We start from the raw sequence: 27,565 nt of genomic DNA, 5'->3' as shown, positions 1-27,565 counted from the left end.
GGATCCGAGCACAGCTGCATTAGAATGCCAGATGCTACTGACAAGCAGTACTCACCACAGCGACATGATCCCAGTTCCTGCTGTACTAGCTCCAGTTTTGTTTGGCACTGGAAGCATCGGCGTCTACTCTTCTGTTTGGATCGACTGGTTTCTTCAGGCCTGTCATTACTGTCATCCAGTAGCCGTGGCCGTTTCTCAGGAGAAGCCTCACTCTCCGACTGTGAATCTGTTGTATTCACAACAAATATTTTAGGAAAAATATTAGAACTTCCTTGCTGAGGCATCCCTCTCAGCAGACTGAAGGTATACAGCTTGCAGCTGAGGTCACCACCAAGCAGCAAGATACTTCCCATTTTACTGCATATACCCATTTGCTTAACAATCAAAATGAGGATCAAATAAAAGACAAATTATCTCTGTCTCCTCTAAAAACCCCTCCTGCTGGCAATACTGAATATAAAATGAAGTGATTAGCTTCCTTCCAGCCATGGCTGGGTCGTAGAGAGATACATGTAGAGTATACAATGTCATCTCTCATCTCTTTTAGTTTCTCCTGTGAGCCACCTTGGCTCTCCCTGCACAAATGAACTGAGTAGGCTGCTGATGAAATGCAACTGAACTCGGGTTCGACCTGTTTCCTCCCTGGGCAGGAGGGAGATTTTTAAGGCACAGCATGTAAATTATATCTCTTATGACTGAAGGCAGTACATGAAAGCACTGTACTGTGCTTCCCTCCCTTTCCACATGGGTAACAATTTAAATCTAAATTAGCATACACCAACAATACAAACCCAAACAAAAGAAGCCCAACCTCTACATGCATGCTATGAATTTGAAGTGCTCAGCTATTTCTGAAGAACTAGTCAGAATATTACCTGCATTAACAACTTCATAAATTTCAGCTTATAACACAGTAAGTGTGTAGAAAAACCTTAAAAAGTTAAAATTCAGGAGTGTTACTTCAGGTAATGTAGAGCCTTTTTCTGTTGCTGATGTTTGGGGTTTTTTCTACACACACACACCCCAATGGATATATTGACCAGAGCTCTTGAATGGCACGAGATGCATGTTACTGACTGGAACATAGCATATCCATGCTTCATTTTCGTGGCATGTCAGAGGCAGTGGATTTCAGCATATCTACAGTTCTACAATCTGAGTCAGTTCAGGCTAGAAGAGGCATTTTCCCTTCCCAAACCTGTGCATAGCAGAATCAGTTCTGTATTTTGTTTTAATAGAAGCTGCAAATAAATTTAATCCAAACTGTACTAAATATTAAATTGTTGGTAGTAGTGTTGCAAGGAAATTAACTGCTGAAAGCTGTTACTGCAGTCACCAAGGAAAAAAATGGGCATTATTTCAATTAAATCCTGAAAGGACATTAATCCAACAAGTAACAAGTTAACTCTATGTTTTTGGCAGAAAAGTAGCTGATTCCTGTTGCACATGTTTTTACCTTTAAGTCTCCATTGCGTGGTGTCCTGTGCATATGGAAAACATATCTACTTTGTGTTAGCTGTCCTGGACTAGCCAGGAAAAGATAACTGCTGTAGCTAAAGCACTCTCCATATCCTTGTTACTTCAATGACCTTACCTGATTCACTGCTTATCACCATCATGACTTTCCTTGAGCAAATACCTAATGAAGTCAGACTAGGAATACCTGCTAGTCTCTCCCTCTGGGGCATGCTCTATGAACTTTCCCCAGTCTTTCATATCCAGTATAAACTAACCCACTTCTCTCACCTGTGTTTCAGACTTTGTCTCACAGTGTTTTCCAGTTGCTGGACTCCAACATTACACCCATGGCAAACAGACAACTTGCCTCACTTGGATCTACTGTATTTCTGCCATAAGGTATGCTGAAAACGTGCTTGGCTTTACAATAAGTGCAAAGTCTCCACATCTCAAATTTCACAGGAAAGTGAACTGCTTTCTGCACAGTATACAGGTGATAAGTTTTTATTAAGCTGCAGTAATTTATCTGATGTGTGCCTCAACACAGCATTCTTTCTGATCAGTGTCATAGATTACACAGATTTTGTGAGCTTACACCTCACAAAATGTATCTATTAGGCCTAAACTAACATTTAGTACATAACTTATTACACCTCTGCATGCTCTGCAGGAGCCTTGAAAAGGAAAATAAAGCAGTGCATAATGAATTCATACAGCTATGGAGAAACTGGCCCTGCCTTAAATTAAATCTGTGCAGAAGAATATCCATGAGACAGATTCTCTGTCTCTACCCAACTCTACCCTCCAACTGGAGCCCTGTGTACAGTAATCTGGCTGGCCCAGGGCTCAGTGTAAATCTGTCCCAGCCCACCTTGCTGCCAAAGATGGGGAACTACATGATTTGCAGTTTATCCATTACTCAGAGAAACAGATACGCTGCTGTTTCAAAAGAGCTGCCTCCCACACAGCTTTGCTTCTGGAAACATGAGCCATTCTGGGAATTCTCAAAAGCAAATTTGGCATTCTGAATTAAGCCGATGGAAACCACAGTGGTCTGCTTATAATGAAATCCAAATCAGGGATTTTTGTGTATGACTCAACGAATGTCTATGAGTTAATAAAGCCATGTGCCTTTCTGAGAAAAACAGCTATCCCAAGTCAGGCTAGTAGTCCTATAATTAAAAGATTTCATTATGCATTTCCTGTTAATTGGTAATGACTAACTGAATAGTAATGTAAGTTGGTTAATATGAGAAATGAAAATTTAGATATCTCATTTTTTAAAACACTTATGTTTTTGCCATAAAGAGTGCCAGCACTGAGGTCACCTTAACCTGGCTCTTGGGGCAGTGCCAGCCATCCGATCACTGCCTGCACAGCACCTTGAACATGCGAGCCCAAGCCAATACTCGTTATAAAACCAACCAACGGTACACACACTTCCATCTTCTCATGGGCAAGAACGAAAAGTGAGGAGAAATCATGGATCAGAAATCAGAACTTCTAGATTCAGTCCTGCATGGATATCTTCCTGATAGTGCTTCTTTCCACAATACTGACACAAGCAATACAGGACACACAATAAATCTTCCAGCACCTGGAATCTTGCAACATTAAATTTCAGAGATCTAATAGCAAAAGGAAATTGTCATGCATAGCTTCACTATCTGGACTACAGAAAAAAATCCCCTAGGAACAGGGTGAAGTGCTGCAACTAGACTCAAGAGTACATTCTCAGTGTATTAAACAATATAAATGGCTCCAGAGAAGAGGATCTTTTCAGCCAGTGACTTCCCTTAGAAGAATGGTTTGTGCAACAAGAACTACTTCTTGCTCTGTTTTAAGGAACATTTCCCACACTCAACTTGCATTTTAGTATTACACCTAACCCAACAAATACGCAGTCTGAGGAAAAAAAAATGCTTTCCTTTTACCTGCAGATGTCAAAAAATCAAAACTCTTCCATAAAAATAAACAATAGAGACATTCCCAAAATTTCACAAAGAAATTGCTCAGCTGAGTAACTGCCACTGCCACTGATTCATCACAATTTCAAGTCAGAGTTAAGAAATAAGGATTCTTCTATATCTGAGGATGGAGATTGTTCTAATTATGGTGACTCCCACTTGAAATGAGAGAATGAAATAATTCAGCCAAGCAAGACAAACTGGAGGCTTGTCTGGAAAAAAGCAGAGCAGTGTTCTTAAAAACTGTTATCTTAGACAGAAACTCACTTTTGTTCTGTACTGTCATTGTTCCTGTCTTTGTTACTCATATTCTCCCTTCAAAGTTTTCCAAATAAAAAGCTGAATCCCACTCTAACTATCCTGCCATGGAAGGGTTTGCAGGCTGCATGAACATGGCTCCACTATCAATCACGTTGGCTCTTTCACAGCATGTTGGAGAGAGGGTGGAACACTAAGCTGAGCAGAGGCGTGGGCAGACAAAACATAACAGGGAAGGAGGAAGGAAGGAAGAGGTGGAAGAGTAGTAAGAGGAAGAAGAGCTCTCTTCAGCTGCTGCTTGCTTCAGGAATGAGATGAAACTGTCTGATCTCTGGTTTGGTGACAGCTTTTGAGTCACCTAGGGTTTGGGTTTTTTTCTTTTCCTAGAGAACCCATCACACTGACAGACTGACATTTATGATCTCAGCTGCCTGTGCAAACACTAAGAGCAGTAATTAATGAACCCTCAAACATCACTGCAATCTCCCCTGAAACCATTTTAAAAAGAGCTTGAGCTGTTAAACCCTCTGTCCATGAAGAAACCTGCACAGTCACAGACAATAACCACATAATGGCGATTAACTAACCTTTGAGCAGTATCTTGTTCCCGGTTTCTAGTTTTGATTTCCCAACACACACTCCCCCATCCCCCCCCCCCCCTTCCACCCCCCCCCCCCCCCATTCCATTTTTAAATGAGGGATTACATAATTCCCTGGCATGTTGACAATGCATTAGAAACTTCACCTAGAGGAAACTGCCTTGTTACAAATCTTTTCTATCACGTTTACCAGCATCATCATTTAAAATCATCTCTTCTACTTCAAATGAACCTAAGATTAACACAGTTGTTCCAAAACCCATTTGGCTTGTTGACAATTCATGAGACAGAAATTAGAGATGAACATCTCATGAGCCAAGTTTGACAACTGTGACCACCTCAGTTCCTCCCTGTTGTGTATAATGCTCTGGAAACAGTTATTTTGAAGCTCAGATACTTACATTGAGACAAACATCTCGTCATCTCACACAATCATGACTGCATCTCAAAGCTGCGTCAGGAACCTAAGCATGCACCTCTTTGGATGCACTCACAGTCATCAGAAATTTATTTCTTTTGTGATTTCATCTCAACTTTTCTTAAAACCCTACAGACAGATGTCTCAAACTCTTACACAAACCCTCTGGTGTGATTTAACCACACAATCTCTTTTCTAATACCACTGCAGTAACCTTAGCATCACCATTTCACTGATCTGTTGTTTCCCTTCCACTGAGTTTAAAAAGCAATCGCACTAAAACTCACTGTCCCTGTGCAATGCGGAGTAGGGAGACCACATAGGAGAAGTCCCTACAGAACTCAAATCCCATCTGTCACTTCTTAGCCTAGGAGGGCTCCCTGTGAAATCACTCTGGAGACTAAAAATAACCCCCAAAAGTTGCATTACAGAAAATATTATTTCTGAACAATTACCAAAACCATTCCAAGTTAGTTGTTTCCAACTCCAACAAGTAAAACCAACCAACTAATAAAAAAAAATCCCACAACTTTTAGCCTGTTTGAAATACATAATTGTAAGAGTTGCTGCAAGATGTTCTAAGTGTGAAACATCACTGATGTGCATCAGAGTCCAGAAGCAAGATTTACCTTCCCTCTTTGCAATAGAGATTAAGAAAAACGCTTCCATTACAGACAGAGACAAAGTGCTGTGTTTTGGGAGTTTCACTAAAAACAGTGAAAAAAAGAAATTTAACATATATCCTGCTTTGAATGTAAGCAGTATTTCTGAGCTCAACAACAGCATAGCTTAATTTCCCCAAAATGAGAGCTGGCATACATGATGCATGTGTTGCAAGGAAAGAAGAGAATCAAACTTGTGCAGTACCAAGCACTACGCTGGCATAGTGAGAACAGTCATACGTAAAATATAAAGATGAGCACTCCAGAGTTACTGCAGAACAAACTAGAGATGCCTTATTTCCTTAGGAAACCAGGCAGCTGCCCCTCACCCCCAGTAGTTTACGTGCATCAACCTAATTTGTGTTTCTCATCACCAAACTCCAAAACTACTCTAGTTAAAATTTTATATATATATGTGTGTGTGAATGATAATTAATGCATGTATTACTGCTGGCATATGATTCCAGGAAAACAGAAAAATGTGGGTGCACAACCATATTAATTTTAGTAACATTCTGCTTACACATAAGAACACGCTTTTTTTGCTCCCCTTGTAGGGGAGGCTTAAGACACGCAAAGGTTGCCTGGGGGGTTGTGGAGGCTCCATCCTCAGAGGTGCTCAAAACCATGCTTGAGACAGTGCCCAGCCTGCTCTAGGTGATCCTGCTCTGAGGAAGGAGGTTGGTCCATAAGGTCTCCAGAGGTCCCTTCCACCCCCAGACATCCTGTAAGTCTCAGATCCACGGATGGGAAAATGAAATGTAAAAAAAAAAAAAAAAAGAAAAAATCATACGCTAATTCTTTCCTACCTCTCACATTTTTTGTTCTCCTCTAAACCTGTATTGTTGGTACTATTATCCATCAAAAAGGAAGTGTACTGTACTGCAGCATAACTTAATAACTATTAACTACTATCTCTAAAGAAATGGAAGAGACTAATCTCGTGCCAGTAACCCAGATGAATGAAATGCTCGTTGAAAATTGTATAACAAATAGTGAACTACATAGGTTACTGCATGCAGTTTAGCAAAGTTATAATAGTGTGCAGATAACTATTCTCCTTTCTTGTCACTAAATTTCATAATTGCTAAATTAAGTGAAAAGCTAATTAGTTTTCATCTCATTTTTAGGCTCCTGTACTACATCTGTTTTATAGTTAAATTCTTGCATTACTCCCCCCATACTCTCCGATGTCAGCAGGTCTTTAGTTCATGGAAGTATTCATTTATTTCTCAAGCATTTTTACTTATACACCCAGTTGATTTAAACAAGTACATATTTAAATGTACTAGGCAGCTGTACTGTACAGTTCCTTTGATGGATTAACTTCGGGCATTTCAATTAGTTGAAACATTAAGGCTCTGGGGAGACCTTATAGCAGTCTTCCAATGCCTAAAGGGGGCCTACGAGAAATCTGAGGGACTTTTTACAAGGGTATGTAGGGATAGGTCAAGAGAGGAAGATTTTAAGCTGAAAGCAGGTAGGTTTAGACAGGAGGAAGAAATTCTTCCGTGTGAGGGTGGTGAGGCACTGGCACAGGTTGCCCAGAGGAGCTGTGGCTGCCCCATCCCTGGCAGTGTTCAAGGCCAGGTTGGATGGGGCTTGGAGCAACCTGGTCCAGTGGAAGGTGTCCCTGCCCATGGCAGGGGGGTTGGAACTAGATGAGCTTTAAGGTCCCTTACAACTCTAATCATTCTATGATTTCCTAAGGCAACGTCCATCCCTATTGCTGCTGACTGAAAGAAGGATCTTGTTTATTTAGAAAACCAGGCAAATGGGGCTCCTTTTCTTCATCGCACCAATGGGCCAAGCCTGTAAACCTCTGGAGCCCAATACAGATGAGAACAGGTTGGACCATCCCACTGCACACTAGGCCTGCTGCTGGCTGCCCATCTCTTGCTACAAGGGTAAACAGCTGAAGGTGTTTAAAAACAGCTGCTGAGAGCAAAATCATACACAGGTGGCAACTGCAATTGTGTGAATGCATGAAACTGAATTCCTCTTGTCTTGATTACTGGGGACAATTCATGCAGTGTAGGAGCTCGATACTGTTCTAACAATTTACTAAAAGAAGCTGGTTTGCATTGTTGGGTTTTTCTAGTAGCTAACAAACAGCATCTCAAGCCCTTCATATATCCAGACTATTATAAAGAACAGCCTTTGAAAAAGAGAAAAAAAGATCACAATGCTAAACTCACTAGTTTTCAAAGAAATATTTAACAGTCAATTTGAACTGATTTTCTGATTATTAAATTATGTATTTTAGCAGCACAGGGTTAGGGTTGGGAGAGGGACAAAGGCAGATTCCGGCGACAGTAAAGCTGAAGAACAAATGATGTCGCAAATGCCCTGAATAATCAGAACAGGATTATTAAGTGGAGGAATGATGTACAAACACAGACAGCTAAATGGAAGAACAGAAACACAAGAAGGAATTGAAGATCTGGACAGGAGAATGTACATGATGAAAAAGTTATGAAGGCAAATCGTGAACATCCTGGCCATTCCACAGCACCTGAAGACTACTTAACTAGTATTCACATACATGTATTTACATATATGAATATGCATGTACAAAACACATACAAATAGGCTTACTGTGGTTCTGAAATTCAGAAGCATTCAGCAATATCATAGCTTTGTTTTTGCTGACTTTAATGAGGGGCCTCTTATGCTTTGTGAAACTCTCTAACACTGGATTAACAAAACCAGATAATGCTATAAATATGGCATCTCTGCTAGTCAGCTCCAGAGTGCATAAATAAGTAGTGCTGCTCTGCTTCAAAATCCTAGCACTATACTCCAGCTCTGTCCTCATCAATCAGATGGTATACAGTATTCAGTAACGTAATTCTTCAAACTAATAGCCTAAAACCAGTTCTATATAGAAACTACTTGCTCTGTTATTTTTCATTCATACGGTGGGTTTTTCTCAGTACAACCTACCCCCCCACTGGTATAATGAAGGTTTTCCAAGGCTGAGACACAGATTCAGAAGAGGAATTGTAGGGAACTCTTGCCTGCCTGCAGTGAAAAAAATATATATTTTCAATATTCATCTTTCAAAAATCGTATTTGTCATTAACTGCAGAACCTCAGTGATGCCATTAGCAACAGAAACCTTGCAATGAGAGACTATAATTCCAAGGACTGTAACTGATTAATGGCAAGGAAAAAACCTAAAAGCTCTTATATTTTGATAAAGATTTCACTGAATGCATTAAGAGCAGGTTCTGAAATATACAGCCAATCTATCTTCAAAATACACTTGGGTTTGAGTCAGGTATTTTAAGTAAAGCTTAAAAAATCAGCTTATATTTTGATTGTTACTTTTTCCAGCAATTTTCTGTGGGGAAAAAACCACCAGCCCTGGCACAGAAGACAATTTCTGTACACCTAACAACACATCAGAAGCCAGGCTGGTTTACTGGGCAGTTCCGGCTGATTTGAAAGGAGATGCTTGGGAAACATCTACACTAACTTGAATCAAAGATCTACACAAAGGGAGAGAGAGAACAGATCAATGAAACTCAGAGAACACAACAGTACATGCACTGTCTTGAATCTTACATCAAGCTTTTTTTCAACCCTCTTTTGCCTCAAGATGTTTGTCTCATCAGTTAATTCCCTGAAGTTTGTGTTATGGAAAGTAATTTGGAACAGGAATAGAGACAAGAGGTAACCTGTTTGCATGACAATTCAGTGAACACACAATTATTTATAAACCCCTTACTTTGTAGGAAAATACACTTTCCCCTGTGCGTGCTTAACAGACTTAAGCATGCTTCCAAGAGAGTCTAAAATTACTTCCATGTACTTTTACAGTGCTTATGAAAATGAACATCTAAATGGAGAATATTGAAAACTTGTATTTGAAAGCTGTCTGATGCTCACTGAAATCATTAGGAAACCTTTGAGGCACTGCCCCTCACATCAAAAAATACAGCAGTAACAGGCTCACTGCTAGCCCCCTGCATGTTACATGTGTTTTAGTCTAAGATACTAAAAATATCAATATTAAAAAGCAAACAAAAGTGGATATGTGTTTTGAAATATTTTTCAGGCCAGTTACTTAGTGCTGAACTTGTTAAAAAAAAAAATCATCCAGTACAATAAAATAACAAATTTAAAATGATAAAAAGCTGTGTCTCATTTGCTAAATCAAACTAGTAAGAAAGATGTCTGAACTGCACAGATCAGATCGAGGTGCTGACTGCAACACACTGAGGTAAAATCAATTCTTCAGGCTGACAGCAGCAGAGCTCATCACAGATTTTGAAATTAACCCCCTCAACTATTCTTTGCAACATTCTCCATGTTATCTTGCTATTGGGAAAGCCCCACTGAAACTAAAACGAACCCACCACTCCCCCAGTCCTGTTCCAATGTAGATTTTTATTAAGTTTTAGGAAGGAGTTGCAGATGGGAAGGGCAACACATGCAACCCTGACTGGTCCTTGAAATTAATGGAGATACAGTTTATTTAAAGTTGTGAGCTGCAATTTTTTTACTTGGGAATAGCTTCCCAACACCTCAGTGGCTAGATGCTGGTAATGAAACCAGAAATCAAGAGCTGTTTGGATCATAATGCCAAGCAGACTTAATAGATGTATATTCTCTAGTATTAGCTATGCAAAAGGTCAGTTAACTGGTCACAGAGATCCTGATCGGAAAATTAACCATGGCATCAAACCACATAAAATAAATAAATTCAAGGTAAAGTTATTTCATTTTAATCAAAATATACATAAAAATTAAGTATTTACTCTTTTGTTTCAACAGATTTGAGGACAAATCCTTTATCATAATTCCCTAAAACTTCAATACAAAGATGTGCTCATAATTGAATTTTAAAAGATAATGACCTTAAAGATATACAATTTTGTACGTGGCAAGAATTTCACCAACCAGACTGAAAAACAACATTCAGACCATAGGGGAAAAGTACAGAGAAATCTGTTAAGGGCAGCAGCACATATTTATTTGTTTTTCAAGAGAGGAGAGTATCTTATTTACCAAAGCACACTTGGCTTTTTCTGCTCATGGCCAGCAACAACCCTGACACAAGGACTGTTCATCCAGCAATTTGCTTTGCACTGACCGTCCCAACTCCCTCACCCTTCCAAGAGCCTCTCTCTTGGCCCTTCTCTGCAATGCTCAAGGGATGAAACACACGCCTGTTCTTACAGAGCCTACCTGCCTCAGCTTTCAGTAAGTACTATGAATGCTATTGAGGTTAGACCAAATACCTTTAAACATTCAGATTTTATCTGGTTTCTGATGGTGTCATTTTAAAAATTAGGTTGGAAGGGACTTCTGGGAGGCCATCTAATCCAGCCTCCTGCTTGATACAGAGTAAACATCAAAGCTGGATTGTTTGCTTAAGGCCTGGTCCAGTCCATATTCCACTACCAAGTAGAGGGGAAAAATCTCTTCCCTTGATCTGCCGCTACACTCTTCCCAACACAGTTAATCCAGAGACAGGGTCTACTATTCTCCTATTGTCTGGTACTACCTTTAATTTGACATTCAAAATAACTTTCCTACTGGTTTACAATACAATGTGAACTCCTATCAAGAGATCATCCTGTCCCTTTGACGTAAGCACATTTTCCTCAAAGTTGTTCTACTTCAAATGTGGTCTTTTTCATAATGGGATTCAGGATATGGAAATGAAAACATGAAAAATTTGAGTCAGGAGCAACAAAAAGAGACAAAGATAAGTGACAGCTGAAGAATGGACTTGCAATACTTAAAAAAAAGTCTTGAATAGGTCATCTGATGAAATAATGAAAAAGGAAGGTTCAAGGGCATACCCTTGAACAGCACAAAGGATAAAAGATGATGAGTTTGGGTGATTTAAGAGGATAAAAGTTGTTGGAGTAACAGTTTTAAGTACCGGGAGGACATTCTCTATTAGGGCGCAGGACTTGAAAACTTCTATTGTACTGGGTTGGTTGTTTGGTTTTTTCCCTCCTCGCAAGGGAAGAAAAGGTTGTTTCTCCTAACCTTTATACCCCTGTATAACCAAAACCTACTGAAATTTGCACACATTTCTGCCTCTCACACAGGCATACTCTGAATCCTGCTTTCTACACAAGACACTGTCCTGGTTTTGGCTGGGATAGAGTTAATTTTCTTCCTAGTAGCTGGTACAGTGCTGCGTTTTGGATTTAGGATGAGAATAATAAACACACTCATGTTTTAGTTATTGCTGAGCAGTGCTTACACCAAGTCAAGAATTTATCTGAGTTAGTACAATTTTGGGGAATACAATATTATCAAATGGGAAACATTAACAAGCCTGTAACTTATGTTCGTTTATTTATCCTATTCCATAACAGCAATTGTGTTTTATTTCCTAAGGCCAGCAATCCTTCCATGAGTAACTTCAACAGCCTGATTAGATAAAGGAGTTATTCTTAAATAGGACTTCCCAGCATGTTCTATAAACATTTTCAAAACACCATCTGTAAGTATTTCCAATTCATTCACACAGCGTGTGAAACAGGGCTTCCACAGCCACATTACATTTTTTGTCCCTCTGGCCGCTTCAACTGCTTAGCTTCCTCACTTCATGAACAATGCAAAGGAAAGGAACACCTGAGGACCAGTTAGTGTGAGAGTTAATTTCAAAGGAATACCAATTATGAAAAGGATTAGTTTCCATTTGTCTCAGCTTAAAGTACTTTAACACTGGCAGATGTAAGTAAGTCCTGTACTAATACCGTAAGATGATGGAAAAATAATCTATTTATTTTATCCTGGCTGTACTGAACAGACAAGGATGGGAGTCACTGTTTGCACATGCTGTCATGCTGCTGCACACCTTTTCATTTCCAAATGTTGTACTTTTTGCACTACCCAGAAGAAAATTCTCTTCAGTTGCAGGAATGATTAAGGTATGAACTATGAAGATGCTTGCAAAACTTCTCTTTAGATTAAAGCAAGGATAGGCTAAATTTCAAGGCACTTTTTTTTCTCTGTGGCTTAGTAAAGAGGTGATTTAGATGTCTAGCACAGAAATGTGCTAGACTGTGACAGATAAAAGATCAAGAAAGCCTTTTTTTGTGAATATTACCAATTATTGTGTGCTAACAAGCTCTTAAAAACCTTCCCAGGAACAGCTTAACTTTTTTATAACTCAGAGGCAAGGATCATCACAGCTATAGATGACTTTTAACAAACTTTTTGATATACTGACCTCAAACCCATCCCTGTGGATTCTCCAACCACACTAGTTATAATACATTTAGTCTAAAACATATGGGAGGCTTTTAGCATAAAAGATAGTTCAGGTGACCATATCCACTATGTGTAATGACTGAGGGTGATTTTATAAAGTTGATGAGGTGATAGTGAAAATAAATCCCAAAATTGCAGCAAGTCCTTATATTTGTTTACAGATTGGATTATTATGATCCTTACCATTAGGAGGATTTTAATCTATAATAATTGTAAGACTTTGAAAAGGCTTTTAGATAACCAGTATTGGCAACTGATGTAAAAGATATGTACCAAAAACAAACAAACAAAAAAAAAAAAAAAATCAAACTGAGGTATATGTGCTCAAGTTCCTTTGAGCAGGAAAGGAAGCCAATCCGTTCATCCAGATAGCTCTCGAAGCACAGAACAGATAATACAACACATCACAGAAACAGGCAAGAAGATGAGATAGTAAAAACCCATCAACATACATCATCTGATCATGGTACAGTGTCATCTCCCAGCCTCTATTAGCTCTTGCTGCACCAGGGCAAGTCCCAGACACTTTATCCTGTTTATAATTGCTGATAAGCAGTAATAAGGCTTCCATGCCCCAGCTCCTGTCCGTTCCACTTCAGTGCCCAGCTATTAGGTTATAACTTTTATTTACAGCCTTACTTGATGTGCTGTTCTATTAGTGCAGCTGGAAACTGAGCAGGGGTGGGGGGGAGAAGAAAAAATAAGAGTGTCCCTAATGGGCACTATTATTGCCAGGGCTGGGTGATTTACTGTGCTGCTCGAAGGCTGTTCTATCATCACTTCCCGGTTGGCAAGAGAGCTCGAAGAAGGTTGGATTTCTAACACAGTGCCCTCCAGAAGTCAAATGCTAAAGAACACCTTAAAAGTCCCTTGGAACACCAACGAAAAACAAACCTCAAAGTTGTTTTAATGTTACAAACCTCCTTCACTAATCTTCTGTATATTTTTGGTTAGGAGCTTAACACTTCAAAGCAATTACAGAAAACCCAAAACCTAATTAGTGGTGTTCTGGGTTCTTTTGTCCTCACTCTACACAAAGATTGATAAAAAATGATCATACAAAAATAGCGATTTCTTGATTTTGGCTCTGGCTGAACTTGTGTACCTCTATTTCCACAACCTGCCCTTTCTGTAACTCCTAAAAGGCTGTCCTCTCAATTGTACAGGTTCAGCCTCAAAGCATTCAGATTTCTGGCAGTGCTACAATCAAGCACATGCCTTAATGCAAGAACATCAATAAACTCAAAACTTCAAAAGGGACCCCACGCCTGCTTAACTGCTTTGCTTAAGCACTGCAAGAATTATTTGCATCTTCTAGACTCAAATTTTAAACGAGAAAATGCATAGAGCAAGGAGACAGATACTGTAATCTCGTACAATATAAATACTACCACACCGATCCAGGACAGATATCCTCATTAAATGTGAGCCATTTAACTGCACATACAACTAGAGAAAATAGTTAAGATGCACGTTTCTCATGACCTGCTACTGAGAAAGTACTTAAAACCTCACCAACTTTATGGACATAATGTATGAATTGCCTGTGTCATTACTGTACTTTATCTGCCTGCTTCTACTACCTTCTCTACTTCACAATTAAAAATTAACTGAGTGCACTCACGGTTCCTCATGGTTCCACTAATTTTCTTCCAGGTTTCTTTAAGCTACATGAGGCTCTTTTAAAATCTGGCTTAGAACTGTGTATTAAATCATCATTAAAGTTGTAGAGCAGAAGTAGAAGACTAATATGCCACTTAGTACTGCACTTTTCTGACGTGGGTACCCAGTATAAATGGGATTTGGATGCCTTACTGACTAGAGTAAGCCTCACAGTATCTGCTATCAACATTACCTGACCATTAAGAAACAAATCAAAATGCTGAAGAAGCTTGCACTAGCCACACAGTCCCATCTTTTTTTCTGACAAAATCTTCAGACTGCTGGCAGTCTGAAGCAAAACCTTTGAGGCATCATCCAAGCTAATGATTGCTAGGCTTTATTCATTCCTTTCATTATAATCCTTGTCCTATGGGCACACTTTGGAATAGAAATACTTTTTACCACAGCGATGACTCTGGCGAACAGGAGGAGGAAAAACCCTGCTATTAGGCGTCATAATACAATTCTTTATCTGAACAGCTCTTCCAGCATGCAAGCTGACAAGTGCATGAGGTAAAAACTCTTTTTTTTTTTGGTATGAGAACTTTTCCTGTGTCTTGGCAGATTTATTGTTTTGATCTTTCTTCAATGGTTACATTAATGCTAATAAAATATGACAGGTTTATGTCTTCCTAATACCCTCCTGATGGGAACCTGCATACAAGATAAGTAGGTCAAATTTCTGATTTTCTGTCTCAAATGCTGATACATGGTAGACTTTGGGGTGGGGGGGGAACCCTGTGCTTGAAGAGGGAGGGGGAATTACATAGATGAATTCCACCAAAACATTCTTCCTTCAAAGCTCTTCCTAGCATAAATGTAGAATACTTACAGAAAAGAAGCTTATACCTAACGTGTAGTATTGACAACTATTGCTTACACAGTTTCCTACGAAATGACACTAAGCTGAAGTAAATGTAGTGTGAAAGAACGTACTGGTTTTGGCCAAATAGTTAATTTTTTTCACAGTAGTTAGCATATGGTTATGTTTTATTTGTGGTTAAACCACAACAAATATTCACCTAAGCAGTCTGCTGCTTGTGCCTGAAGATGTCACACCATTTCTGGGCAATATTTTAGAGCCAGTGTTTTTTTGTCAGTTCCCATATTTATCCAGAATCCCAAATGCAGACTTGGAAAACACGGTAATTTATGTTAAACATTAAAGTTTTGTGAAAATTCAAGCTCTGGAGTTAAAAGAAAAAACAAACTAACTCCTGGTACAGGTTTATTAGTGTAAGGGACAAAATATGCAGATCACTGAGCAAATAATGCAAAAAACATTGGCGGAAATTAAGGTAATATAAAATCATTAGGTTTAGTTAACTGAAGATGAAACTTGTGGCATCAAATTAAGCTCATCTCCTTATTTTCTTGCTAGCTAAACACGCCAAATGATTAACATACGAGCACGCGGGGACCAAACATTAGCATAAACCAAAAATAAGAAAACTACTGAGCAAAGTTAACCAACCATTTCACAGATAGTCTTCAACATGCCTTGTAGCTTCATCTGCTTTATTCTAAGGAGCTTTTGCTGTTGCCATTTGACAGTCCAAATAGCAGACTTACTTGCCTTTTTGCTATCATAAGCACTATTTTTAAATATTCATATAATAGTTTTCAGTATCTGTAACATCATAGAAAGCTTTTAAATTACCCTGCAATGAAATCCAGAGTTAAATATTACAACAGCCAATGTATAAATAAAAGACAATTTAGTAATACCACAAGCAAAGCAGATTCCTATGCAAGGGATACAGTGGCAGACATTCTGTCTTCTTTAGGTACACCTGCACCTGCATGGCTATATAGAAAACAAAATCCACAGTGTTACTGTTCTGGAGGACCTTGATCCACTATCTTTCACTGCCAAACTTGGAGTTCTTTGGCAAACAATACAGCATTGTCACAGATTATCACGCATTAAGAGGTCTGCACCTGTGCCACATGCAAGGTCACGTAGCTTCTCTATAACTTTCCTTCACTGAAGACCAAGCCAACTTGCATCATCACACACTCGCTGCAAGATAACAATATGAATATATGGAATAACTACAGGTCAGCTAAACATACATTAACTTGAAACACTTCTTGAAAGAATGACTTCAGAGGAAATTTACCTTGAACTGCTGAAAGAGTAAGAGCCCTTAATCAAACAGCAATACCCTTGCCTTCTGCACAGTCAACACAGCTCAGTTGGTACATAAATATAGGCATAATTATTTCGTTACCACAGACTGCTAGAACATTACCACTACCTAGATGCCTGCCACTACCACTCCACAGGAGATTACGACTTCCCACAGTGGTGCTGGTGGAAAGGATCATATGAGTTCTCCTTAAACCACACAAAACCAAAGTCTGAGAAAGATCTGAGCCAATGCGGGTAACTTGGCTGTTGCCTGAAAGAGTGCTCACGCAGTTCTTCATGACAGATCTGCTGCAGAAGCAGCAACTTCAGCCTGGCAATGACCTAATGCATCACTACCAACACTGGCTCTGTGAGAGATCAGCCGTCTATATCTTTCATGCAGAAACAGTCACCGAAAGGACGCAAAGGAGGTAAAATTTAGTCTCAGTGCAAACATTGGCTGTCTATACTGCATCTTCGATCAGTTTTCTACTCAGTACTCTGCATTTAAATGGGGGATTTCCAGAACACAATCATTAGACTTAAATCAAACCAATTACTCCTTTATGTCTTATGTTTACAAAATTTAACTGAAAACATGTGTTTATGGAATTATGTTTAACAGAACCTTGAGATTAACTATGTACCATACAAATCCTTTTATAGATACATTTCTTGACAGCAAAGTGACAATATTCATATTTCATTTGGCATTCACCAGGTATAGTTGACTATTGAACTACAATCATACAGCTACATCTCACACAAAATCCGACTCCTTGACCCCACAAAACACGTACCTGAGTTGCAAGATCTTTTGGTTGGTGTGGTTAACGAGGCATGAGCTGTACTTGTGCATGGCCCACCTGGAATCAGAGAAGATCGTAAGTCTCAAAATAACACCTATATTTAACATTTACAACTACATCAAAATTACACTTAGGAATATAAAACACTGAGGAGCACCTGTCTTTGAAAAGCATATGTGGAAGTAGTCTACTATTCTCAGTATTTCTTTCACAGCCAAATACAAATATGTCTGAAAAACTAGATGGTAAGTTGGGACAAAAAGGCAAGTTACATTATACTTTATAAATATTTCAAGAGGCAGTTTTAGGAAAATACTGTAATAGCAATTTTTCTGGCCTTGACAAAGGTACTGTTTATGTCAGAACAAAGGTAGGAATGCACATAACAAACAAGTAACGCCAGGGACAAAGCGATCACCTTCCTGACGTCAACAGCAACCTTGTCATTGACTCCAGTGAGATAACAGCTTTGCCCCATTGCTTATTCTCATTATGTTTTCCAAGTGTGGCACAAGAATATGCAAACATTCCATGTTTAAGGTTTTTTGTTGAACTCTGGACTCTCGCCTGCTCCTCTCGTATCTGCTTGGTAGTAAATTGCTTTTTGGCTTTTTTCTTAACATGCATCATTATTGAAGAGTTCTCCAGAGATCTTGTTAAAACAACCAATTGAGTGTATTCATCAACTCGTGGTGAAAATAAATAAATAAAAATAAACCTCACATAGGGAAGCCAAGACAAATCTAAAGTAGCATTACCAGTGGTAATAACATATCATAGCTTTGATAATTGGCTATTATAAACTGGATGATGCTAGAGAGCCTGAAATTAAGTTAGATCTAGTAGAGTTTGGCTACCAAAATACCAATAATCAAGCTTGCACTGGACTGCTGATGATACAGGAATACTATGCTGGAAATACAGTGTAAGTCTTCATGGCCCGAAAAATACTTTTTTCCTTAATTCTTTTTTCAGTCCTCACATATCTGGAAAGCAGCACTGTGGCTTCGGCAATTCTGGGTTTTTTTCTTTTCAAGTATTTTGAAGTCTGGCCTGTAGCGAACTATTTCTTTTTGCTTCTCTCCAACACGCTCCCCTTCAAGTTTTGATTCCATTTCTATTCTTTCGTTAAATGTCAGGTCTTGGGTAACTGTGTACCCTGTAAAACTCACAGCACTGTAACACTACAAAAAAGGAAAAGAAACTTCTGCAATTGGGAAGGAAAAATGTTACTGAATTATTTCAGTGCATTTGATTTCAATTAAATGCACTTGGGAGCAAAGATCTCACAAGTTCTACACTTTCAGTTTTCCAGCGAAGGCCTGGTAAACTTCCCAAGCTTTCTGTTCTCCCAAAAAGTCCCCTAGGCAACATACATGTATCTTTTTCTAGGCTAGGATATAAAAAATTAAAACATTTTGATCTATGTTAGTAATACAATAGTAAAAGGCTCAAAAAAAAGCCTTACCTAGGGTTTCGTGCATTTGAGAACAAAATCAATACTGCAACAGAACCCTTACCAAGTGCCCTGGTGAAACATTTTTAATATTCAACAATTACACAGCAAGTCTGTTAAGTCAGTCTCAACTTTCAATGACCGAGTATATGGTATTTGGTTTCAACACAGAATTTGAGTAAACAATATATACAACAGAATATAGAATATATCAAAAAATATACAACTGCATATGGAAATTCAATGAATTGACTTTAGACCACGGCTACTTCTTAAGATGCAGCTGCTCTTCTTATACAATCATAGTCACATTCTCTTTGTAGACATTGACAGGCATCATCACTGTGGGCTATCAAGAGTAATCTTTGCATTTACTGTACAGTAAATATTTACACTAGCTGATACTTTCAGCATTCAACTAAATACGAGACTTTTATTTCTCACTCTCTAAAGTACAATAATTCTGCTGGTACATATTCTGCACTTCCCTGTGTCAGAGTTTTTCTTTTATTTAGCTTTCCTCGTTAGATACTACTTTCATATAGCTTTGATTTGTATAGCACAGCACCAGAGTTTCAACAAAGAATATCTTGGGATTTGCATGCACATACACCAGTGCCTAATAACCAGCGAAGGCGGCATGTCCTTCCTTCTGCTACTGTTTTTGTTCCACCATTAAAAACATCATGCATAATTCAACAGTAGGTAATATGGGCTTGACTGTGCAATTCTACATAGAAGTCATTATGTTGAATCTTTTGGTATATATAATGGCTAATACAGGCATCTCTGTATTATTTAAAACTGGGCAGTATATTTCCCATAGCTTTGATAAAAATTCTGTATGAAAAAAAAAAAGGAAGCCATGTAACAGTAGAACACAAGTCCTTCCTGGCTGCACACAAAGGTAGGCTTATAACTTAGCATGATTCAGAATATATATGCACCTTCATTCCCCCCCAAAAATAAGTGTTCCTAGGGAATTTAACTGTGGTACATAAAACCTTTCAGCGCAGAGTGAAAGGCCATACATGTCTATCTTCTAACATAACCCATGGGGCTGTAGACTGCTGTTTTTTCTCCGCACAAACAAGAGATTAAAATGGAATAAAGGTATCTTTCTAGTCTATACCCAACTAACATATTAAACAATAGCTTCTGCTGGTTTTTTTCCAGTGTAAGGTTTCTGGCATTTGCAACTCCTCTTCCAAACAAAAGCAGCCACTGCCCAGCAATAATATAATCCCAAGAGAAGATGATTAAAAATGCAAAACCACTAAAAGCTACTGAAAAAAATACAATTATGAGAATTGCTGAGTTTGCAAATTCAAACACGGAATTAATAAGCCTGTAAAAGATCCTTTTACTAGAACATTATCATATATTAGAACAAAAGGTCTTGTGAATATAGCTGCTATGGTTGTGGCTTCTGGTATCCGTAGCTTTCTGTGACTTTCTGCTAACTGTACTCTAAATACATAAATTTGGAAAAACAGGTTCAAAACAGCTTCTCTGCTAAATCTCTATAGTAGAATTCTACATATCACTTACATTTCTATATAATGTTAATATCATTACTATTTACTATTATAGGCTAATATAATTTCTATATGTTTAAATTAACCTTTAGAATGCCTTTCTGTATTGTCCACCTTCCCTTCCTGAAAGGCAGTAACAATTACCAAGTACCACCTGACCTGTAGGACATAACCTGAAGCAGGTTAACTTCTCATTTCTTCTTCCTGAAGTCTTTGTAACGTAAAGTGACTCTACTCAGTCAGAACTTCCTATGCAGGAACAAGTGAAATACCAGGGTAAACTCCCCCCTGTTCCTGCTGTTCGAGGAAGTGCTAAGTCTGAACCCAGAGCACATGTTTCAGATGTATTTGAACAGCACTTGGAAGTATTTACTGAGCAGCTGAAGAGATGTAGAATCGAGTGCAAGCAAGCTTGTAGAAGAGCACAAAGCCTAGGATTACAATAATGCACTGAAACAATTACAGATAACAAAACCTCTGAGTCAGATAATGAACAAACAGGAAATAAAAAATGAGTGAAGGAGCCTGAAGCTCAATGACACTTGATCACAGTGATACAAGCATGCCTGAACACTAGTTTTGAGCTTTTGCTACTGTGATGGTTCCCTCCCAGAAAAAGCACACCACCTCTCTGCATGCAATGGGCCAGAAGAGGGCAATAAGTAAGAGCTGAATTTCTTTGGACAGCAGTGTTGAAGCCAGGACAGGGAGAATTTCGTGGCTATCTGCAATGCAGGGAGGAATCCACCTTTGGAAACTCATTCAAACCAGTAATCTAGTTGTGCATTTCTTGAATCGGTAGAGACATAATCTAATTAATCTACATAATTGAGTTTGAAGACAGTCATGGATTTCAAACACCAATACATAAACAAATGGGAACATCAATCTCTAAATTCAGTCTGCACAGACAGAACATACTTTCTTCAAGGAAAAAAAGCAAAAAAACTTCACAGCACTTGCAAACTGATTATTTGCTGCAAAATGGGTAAGCTGCATGGTAATTTAAGTGATGTCATTACTAAACAGATAAGAGGATTATGTCACATGCAAACACATACTTTTACAAATCTCGTTTCACAAACCTGCCATTATTACTATTGTGGATTTTTATCTACATGCAGCTTTTGGAGAAGGAAGTGAAACCCACACTGCTTTGCTTCTGCTGACTGGCTGGTAAATTTAACAACTATAGCAAAGTAAATGGAAACAGGATTCAGATTCCCCTTTTTTCCCTGCTATTGTCTCATTCTGTTACCTGTTCTACCTCAGTTTCCTCATTTGTAAAACAAGAGATGGTACTTTCCTACTTTATAGGTGTAAGGTGAAGTTTAAAAATGTGCTTTTGAAATCAGCAGTTAAATTATATTTTTATAAATAATTTTTACACAACCTTGATAGCTGTGCAGCTCTAACCCACGTTTTTATTATGTGACTGTGTTTCTGTTTCATGCTCCGTAGGGTCCTTTCGCTTTAATAAATGGGACTCTAGGATACACTGTCTACTCTGCAGTGTGAGGTGACTATAAATCAGAGGGAACAATTAACAGTGATACCATTCCACTGGTCTTCATTATGTTTCAAAATTATCATGCCACAGACATGGGAAGAAGTGTCCATTTCATAAATGTATGTGCCAGATCTTTGCTTAAGATGTTGTAAGAGCCAGAAATGTTCTTTAAATGAAACTGGGGCTGTACGGATTAGATTGAAATTTACAGAAAGATCCTCGTGCCACAAAAGAGGAAGGTGACAACTCTACTAGACACTTTTTTGTTTAAATTTCTAACTGTCTGTATGTTCTGTCCTGGCAGCTAATACTAGTGGCATTTCTCAATAGATGACTCAAATAGCCCACAGCCCACAATAAGGTTTTATATTTGAAAGTATACTTACAAATTGCCAAAATGTTTGCATCAATACCAAGAAAGATATGTATTTTGTGATGAATATTCAAGAAAAATCCAGGTTTGATAACAATACAAATGAAAAACTGACTGCTGTTAACATTAAAAAGAGTAACAAAAGGCTATTTGTAGATAGCAGCTAATGAAAACAAGGCCAAAAGAAATAAAAAATAAATCCCTCAAGTTATAAACCACCTTCCGCTATTATCTAACTTAAAAAAGAAAAAGCCTTAGAAGGTGGCTGGTTTTTATTCTGTGGCACAGAAATCTAAAGATGCCTGTAATACTAAAAACCAGCCAGGTGCATATTCTACCTGAGAGTTCCCCATAATCAGAATTAGGAGAAGGAAAATAGTAAAAAACAAAACAAAACAAAAAACCAAACCAACCAAACAAAAAAAAAACCCCACAACTAAAAAAACACCAAAAAAAAAAAAACAACCAAACAAAAAACCAAAAAAAACCCAACCAACCAACCAAAAAAAAAAAACAACAAAGAGAAATAAAGGAAGAAAGGATGCACAAAACTGACTCCTACTGCAGTAACCAACTGAATTCTCTAGGCCAGGGACAGATAAGCATCCAAGAGCAACTATCCTTTGAAAGATCAGTGTCCTTACTTAAAAGCCATAAAATGCAATTAAGGATATCACAATAATAATTCAAAATCTGAAGTATTTTCAGAGCATACCCAGGGAAGCTGCCATCTCTGACTCTGCTGACAGACCCAGGCAAAAAGCAAAAACTCTGAAGTCACTATATATCAGTACAAAACCTTTTGCAGAGTGCCAGAGAGAAGGCCATTCAACAAAAACGAAAGAAAGAAAAGAAAGGATGCGCTCTGCTTATCTGTTTTTGTAAGGTTATGTTGAAAAGAAAAATAAAATATTTTTTTTATTCCAAAGGCAGAAAAAAAAAATCATTGCTTTTCTAGTACTATAGTCTTATGTGCCTTTTTACACAGTCATGCTTCAAGAAGCAAAAAAATTCAGAGTATAAGCATCCAATAAGTGCAGTAGAAAAAAAAATATGTCACCTTTCTGCCTTTTATGAAAACCTGGTACTATATCTGAGGCAGAGATACACTTCTTATGTACATAAAGTAACTTCACCAACCTAACTTCATAACTGGGGGTATTTCAGTGCTTGCAGCACATGCAAATGCTTAATAAAACAACATTTCAAAACATTCTTCAAACTTGTCTTGCAAATCTAAACATTTGAAATAAACTGATGGTGTTTTGAATGCTTAAGTTGACATGCAACAGTTCAAGTTCTGGAGGGTATATAGCAGCCAAAATTTACAGAAATTCAGTCCTGAAAATTCGTATTTGGGCATTTGAAATTCAGCACACACGGCTATTAGGCATGGTCAGTGACCTGGGCTGAAATCTCTAGTGTATTTTTTGACATTTACAGCAGTATCTCAGATCTTTGTGTACCTTCTCATAAAATCTTCAGTGTAGAAATGTAGAGCATTTAACTGTTCTGGAAACTCCAGATGTTCCTTTTGTCCTTTTTCAATGGTGGTTGGTTCTTGCTAATTCAAGGAGGCCAGGAAGTGTTAAGCACATAATTAAAATAAAATCTTGTCAACTGAAGCTAAGAACTACTGAAATATCAAATCTGATCCAGATGCCAGAGTCAGAGTTGTTCACATTGACATTTTTGCTGTCACGTAACACCACAGTTAGTTTTAAACCTGCACAGTGTCAGCTTTAGCTCTACTTATATAGTGACAGAAAAATAATGTGACAGCCCCAAAGAAAGCAATGAAGGCCTGAAACTAAGCAAAATTATTCTATATGCAGAGTGACCTTTTCTTTACCAAAATACATAAAACCTTCCTTAATAAGCTAATTTTTTATAAGACTGCTGTTGGCTGAAGGTAGGGAGAGAGAGAAGTGAGGCCACTGTCAAATCCCTTTTTCCTGTCCATTAAAAATCAGCAAAAACCATGCCCACCCAATAAGAAAAGGAAATCTTTGGCAGAGCAACCAGCTCATATGCTGGCTGACACTGAAATAACTACCCTCAGGGCCACCTACAGGAAGAGATTGAGGGAAGGGAAAAATTAGAATAGAAGAAAAGTATACAAGAACTTGAGCAGAGAAACCTATCTGCACATAAAGCAGCTGAATAAAACCAGTTGGACAGATTTAACCATCTGTCAAAAAACAGATCATTAAAATCCATGCAAATCTAGACTTTGTAAGGCTATGGCAGTATCAATATACTCCTTCTCTGCAAAAGTTTATTTCAGAAAACTTACTTCAACTGATGAGACCTGAAGGTTCTGGATAGTAAAAGGCAACTGAGAAGTACATGTGGGGCAGGAAAGAAAACAAACAAATAAATAAATAATCACAGAATATTCCCCCACCCCTAAACTGCAACAGGGTTTATTATTTTTTTTTATTGACGATAATACCTCATAGAAAGAAAACATAAGTGAAGAAGAAAAAAAGTAAAATAAGTCAGGAAGTCCTGAAGCTTGCATCACTGTCTCCGGGCATAAATATTTAACACATTTTTGTTGACTGTAAGACTGAGAACTACCTCCAACTAGGTAGTTCATCTACTAGTGGGAGAGATGCCAATCAGCAAGGCAGCCACTGGGGTAGGTGACTGATCATAATTGAGGGCGACAGGAGATGGAAAGTCACTACAACCTGGTTGTGTATGAAGGACACTCTGGAATGCAAATGCAACTGTCTCAGAAAATCCAAAAGCAGTAACAAAGCAGGCAGAAATACTTGCATATTGTTGACCTGAATGCCTGCAAAGTTCAATCCAAGGAACTTTTCTCCTATCTCTTTCATTCTGTGTTAAAAAAGGAAATGGCAACTTAAAAATGAGTATAAAACCCCTCTCACTTTATCTGACACAGAACATGAATCCCACCACATGAGATTTCTATGGTTCTATTCAGTTATCATAACATGAAGGGAATTTGTTAATTGCCTAAATGACTTGCTGCAATTCTGTCCAATCTGTGCAACCTATGGACTCCGGTACTACATGAGACTTCTCAAAAGCTTGAGAGAGAAGAGAGAGAAGAGAGGGAAGTGGAATACACCATGAGAATCCTTCCCAAGTACTCCAATCCTTCCACACTGTGACAGGGATTACCATAATGATCCCATACATTGATTTCTAGTGAATTACCACAATTCTATTCAGAATGGCACGTAGCTGTACATTATTGCATGGCACTGCAAAACATCAATCTTGGAAGAACACAGCTGTAGTAAGAGCAGTGCATGCTTTATAGAACTTGCTGCATAATAAATAAATATTGCAGAGAAAAAGACACCCTCAAATTAAAATCAAAAAGACATTTAAAGTTTGGATATTCTTCATTATGGGAAAGAATATTCCATGCTGAGGCCATTATCTATCAGAAAAGCTCCATCTGTGTATAATTATTTTTGATAAATGATACTAAGCTTCATTAAAGAGGTAGTGGGGATGTGAGAGAAGACAGAGAGAGCTCAAGCTGTAAATAAATCTCTCCACTGTATTTCATGTAAAATCACCCCAGCAGGAAGTCTTAAAGAATTTTTTTATAGGTAATATTTTCAAATGCTCTGCAGGCTGTGCTGCCTATTATCCATCACCTTCACTGTATGTTCATAAGCTTGCAACAATTTAGGATGAAGGACACTATTTAATTTCTTTCCCTCTTTCCCATTCCTGTAATCACCTTCCCACTTACACCCCAAGTCCTTCTTATCCACAGCAGAAACACTTTGTTGTAACAGAACTGGATTCCTAACTGAACAAACTTTCAGAAAACCTGACCCATCAGCACCTGCAACACTAAAAAGTCAATCCTGACTAATAAGCCAGCAGAGGAGCTGAAGCCCCCTGCCCTGTGAAGGCCCAAATGCGTTGCTGAAGCATAAGATTTTGATGAATTTTCTAGGAAGTTTGGTTTTTACAGCCAACTACTGGTTTCCCCTGGAGAAGCGCTGCACAGAAGGAAGAGATGATGGGTGGTCAGCAGCAACTGTGCATGCGAAGGAGAGACAAGAGTTACATGGCAAGTTTACTGTTATTACACAAGCTGGTATCAGAACATTCACATTTGAACCTTGCTATTATTTCTGCCAATATTCTCACATGCAGATAGAAAACAGTAACAAAAATTAACATTTTCCTTAGTCTAACAAGCTACCACAATCCCCAAAATGACACTGTGATTTGTCCACAGCCAATCTGCCTAAGTAAAAAAAAAAACAAACAACCATATATGCAAATCTACATACCTGAAAAGAGAATAAATACTTCAGCAACTTGGCAAAACCACCTATGCGAATAGTTATCACAAGTGTAGCATATCAAAGATTTCTTAATCCTAGTGCTTTGTCAGCGTTGTTATTTCCAGTAGTTGCCTCAGTGTTGAGGAACCGGAGTAGCTCCTTCAAATTTCCTGATAAAAAAATAAGCCTGTTTTTCTTGCAATGTGTATGTCTATTTACCAGCCACACTGTAAAGTAAACTCAGCTCGAGAGGGATTGTCTCCATAGAGCACCTTCTAAAATAAAGCCACGGTTGGAGGAAAATGAAACTACAAATTACACATTTGAGCTTAAGTTATAGAATGCAGATTTTAAAACTCAATATATTAGACAATGAATGAATTTACACAGAGGTTTAGAATAATCTAAATAACAACTTTATCTCACTGTGTTTTGCTAATCTTTAACAACTCATCTTACCTTCAGGGAGAAATTCTGCCTGACAGTTCAATAAAGAAGAAAGATGGGTCATGAAAGAAGAGATGGCTGCCACATGAAACTCAAGTTTTATGCAAATAATCTAACAGCAGTGTGGACAAATATGCATTACAGTCAGTGCTTTGTGCAACTGCAATAGTTTAAAAACATAAGCTTTTAAAATCAAATTTCATAAGATACTGGTGTTTATCCTAGAATGTATGTATTTATTTACCAGTAATGTATGAAGGAGTTTCTCAAAATGAGAGTGCCTCAAAATCATAATGAAATTGTATACTGCAGTTCAAACAGCTGTGAAGTTAGTTAGAAAACTCCCGTGAGCCCTTTGAATTTGTTCTTTGGTTAAAGCCACGAATGTCTAATTTGTGAGTAAGATCTAACTTTGTGCCTTGCCCCAAAAGACAGGTCATTGACTTCCAAAGGGAGTCAGTGAAACATAAGCCTGAGAACAAAGCAAAATCTTCACGTCTCCTTTGCCATCACTCAGGACTTGTGCACTTACATTCCTCTTTGCTCGGTGAAGTTACATTCAGTTCTGTCAAAAGTTGCTGGTTGGAGTTAGCGGCCTGCGTGGTTAGAGAGGTATTGCTGTTGTCACTGTTCGTTTCTCCAGAGAACAAATCTGACTGGCTGTTGCTTGTGCTGGCAGTAGAGTCATCGTCTGGCTGTTTCTTCTGGAAATCTGTCAAAACCAAAATTTCATACGTCAT

The 27,565-nt window shown here is 38.3% G+C and overlaps 1 protein-coding gene across 1 annotated transcript; it reads right to left on the bottom strand.

Annotated features, from left to right (window-relative positions):
• ZFAND3 (zinc finger, AN1-type domain 3) lies at positions 1-27,565 on the bottom strand (the record flags this gene model as incomplete). Its single annotated transcript, XM_010020233.1, has 3 exons — positions 27,358-27,565; positions 17,204-17,269; positions 1-226 (listed from the first exon to the last, which is right to left on the bottom strand). Coding segments are annotated over exons 1-3 (500 nt in total), but the record flags the coding sequence as incomplete, so codon positions are not given.

This window comes from Nestor notabilis, unplaced genomic scaffold, assembly GCF_000696875.1.
Source record: "Nestor notabilis isolate BGI_N333 unplaced genomic scaffold, ASM69687v1 scaffold15180, whole genome shotgun sequence".
NCBI classification, from domain to species: domain Eukaryota; kingdom Metazoa; phylum Chordata; class Aves; order Psittaciformes; family Psittacidae; genus Nestor; species Nestor notabilis.
The sequence above is the reverse complement of the archived record's forward strand: the minus strand, read 5'-3'. Positions and strand labels throughout refer to the sequence as shown.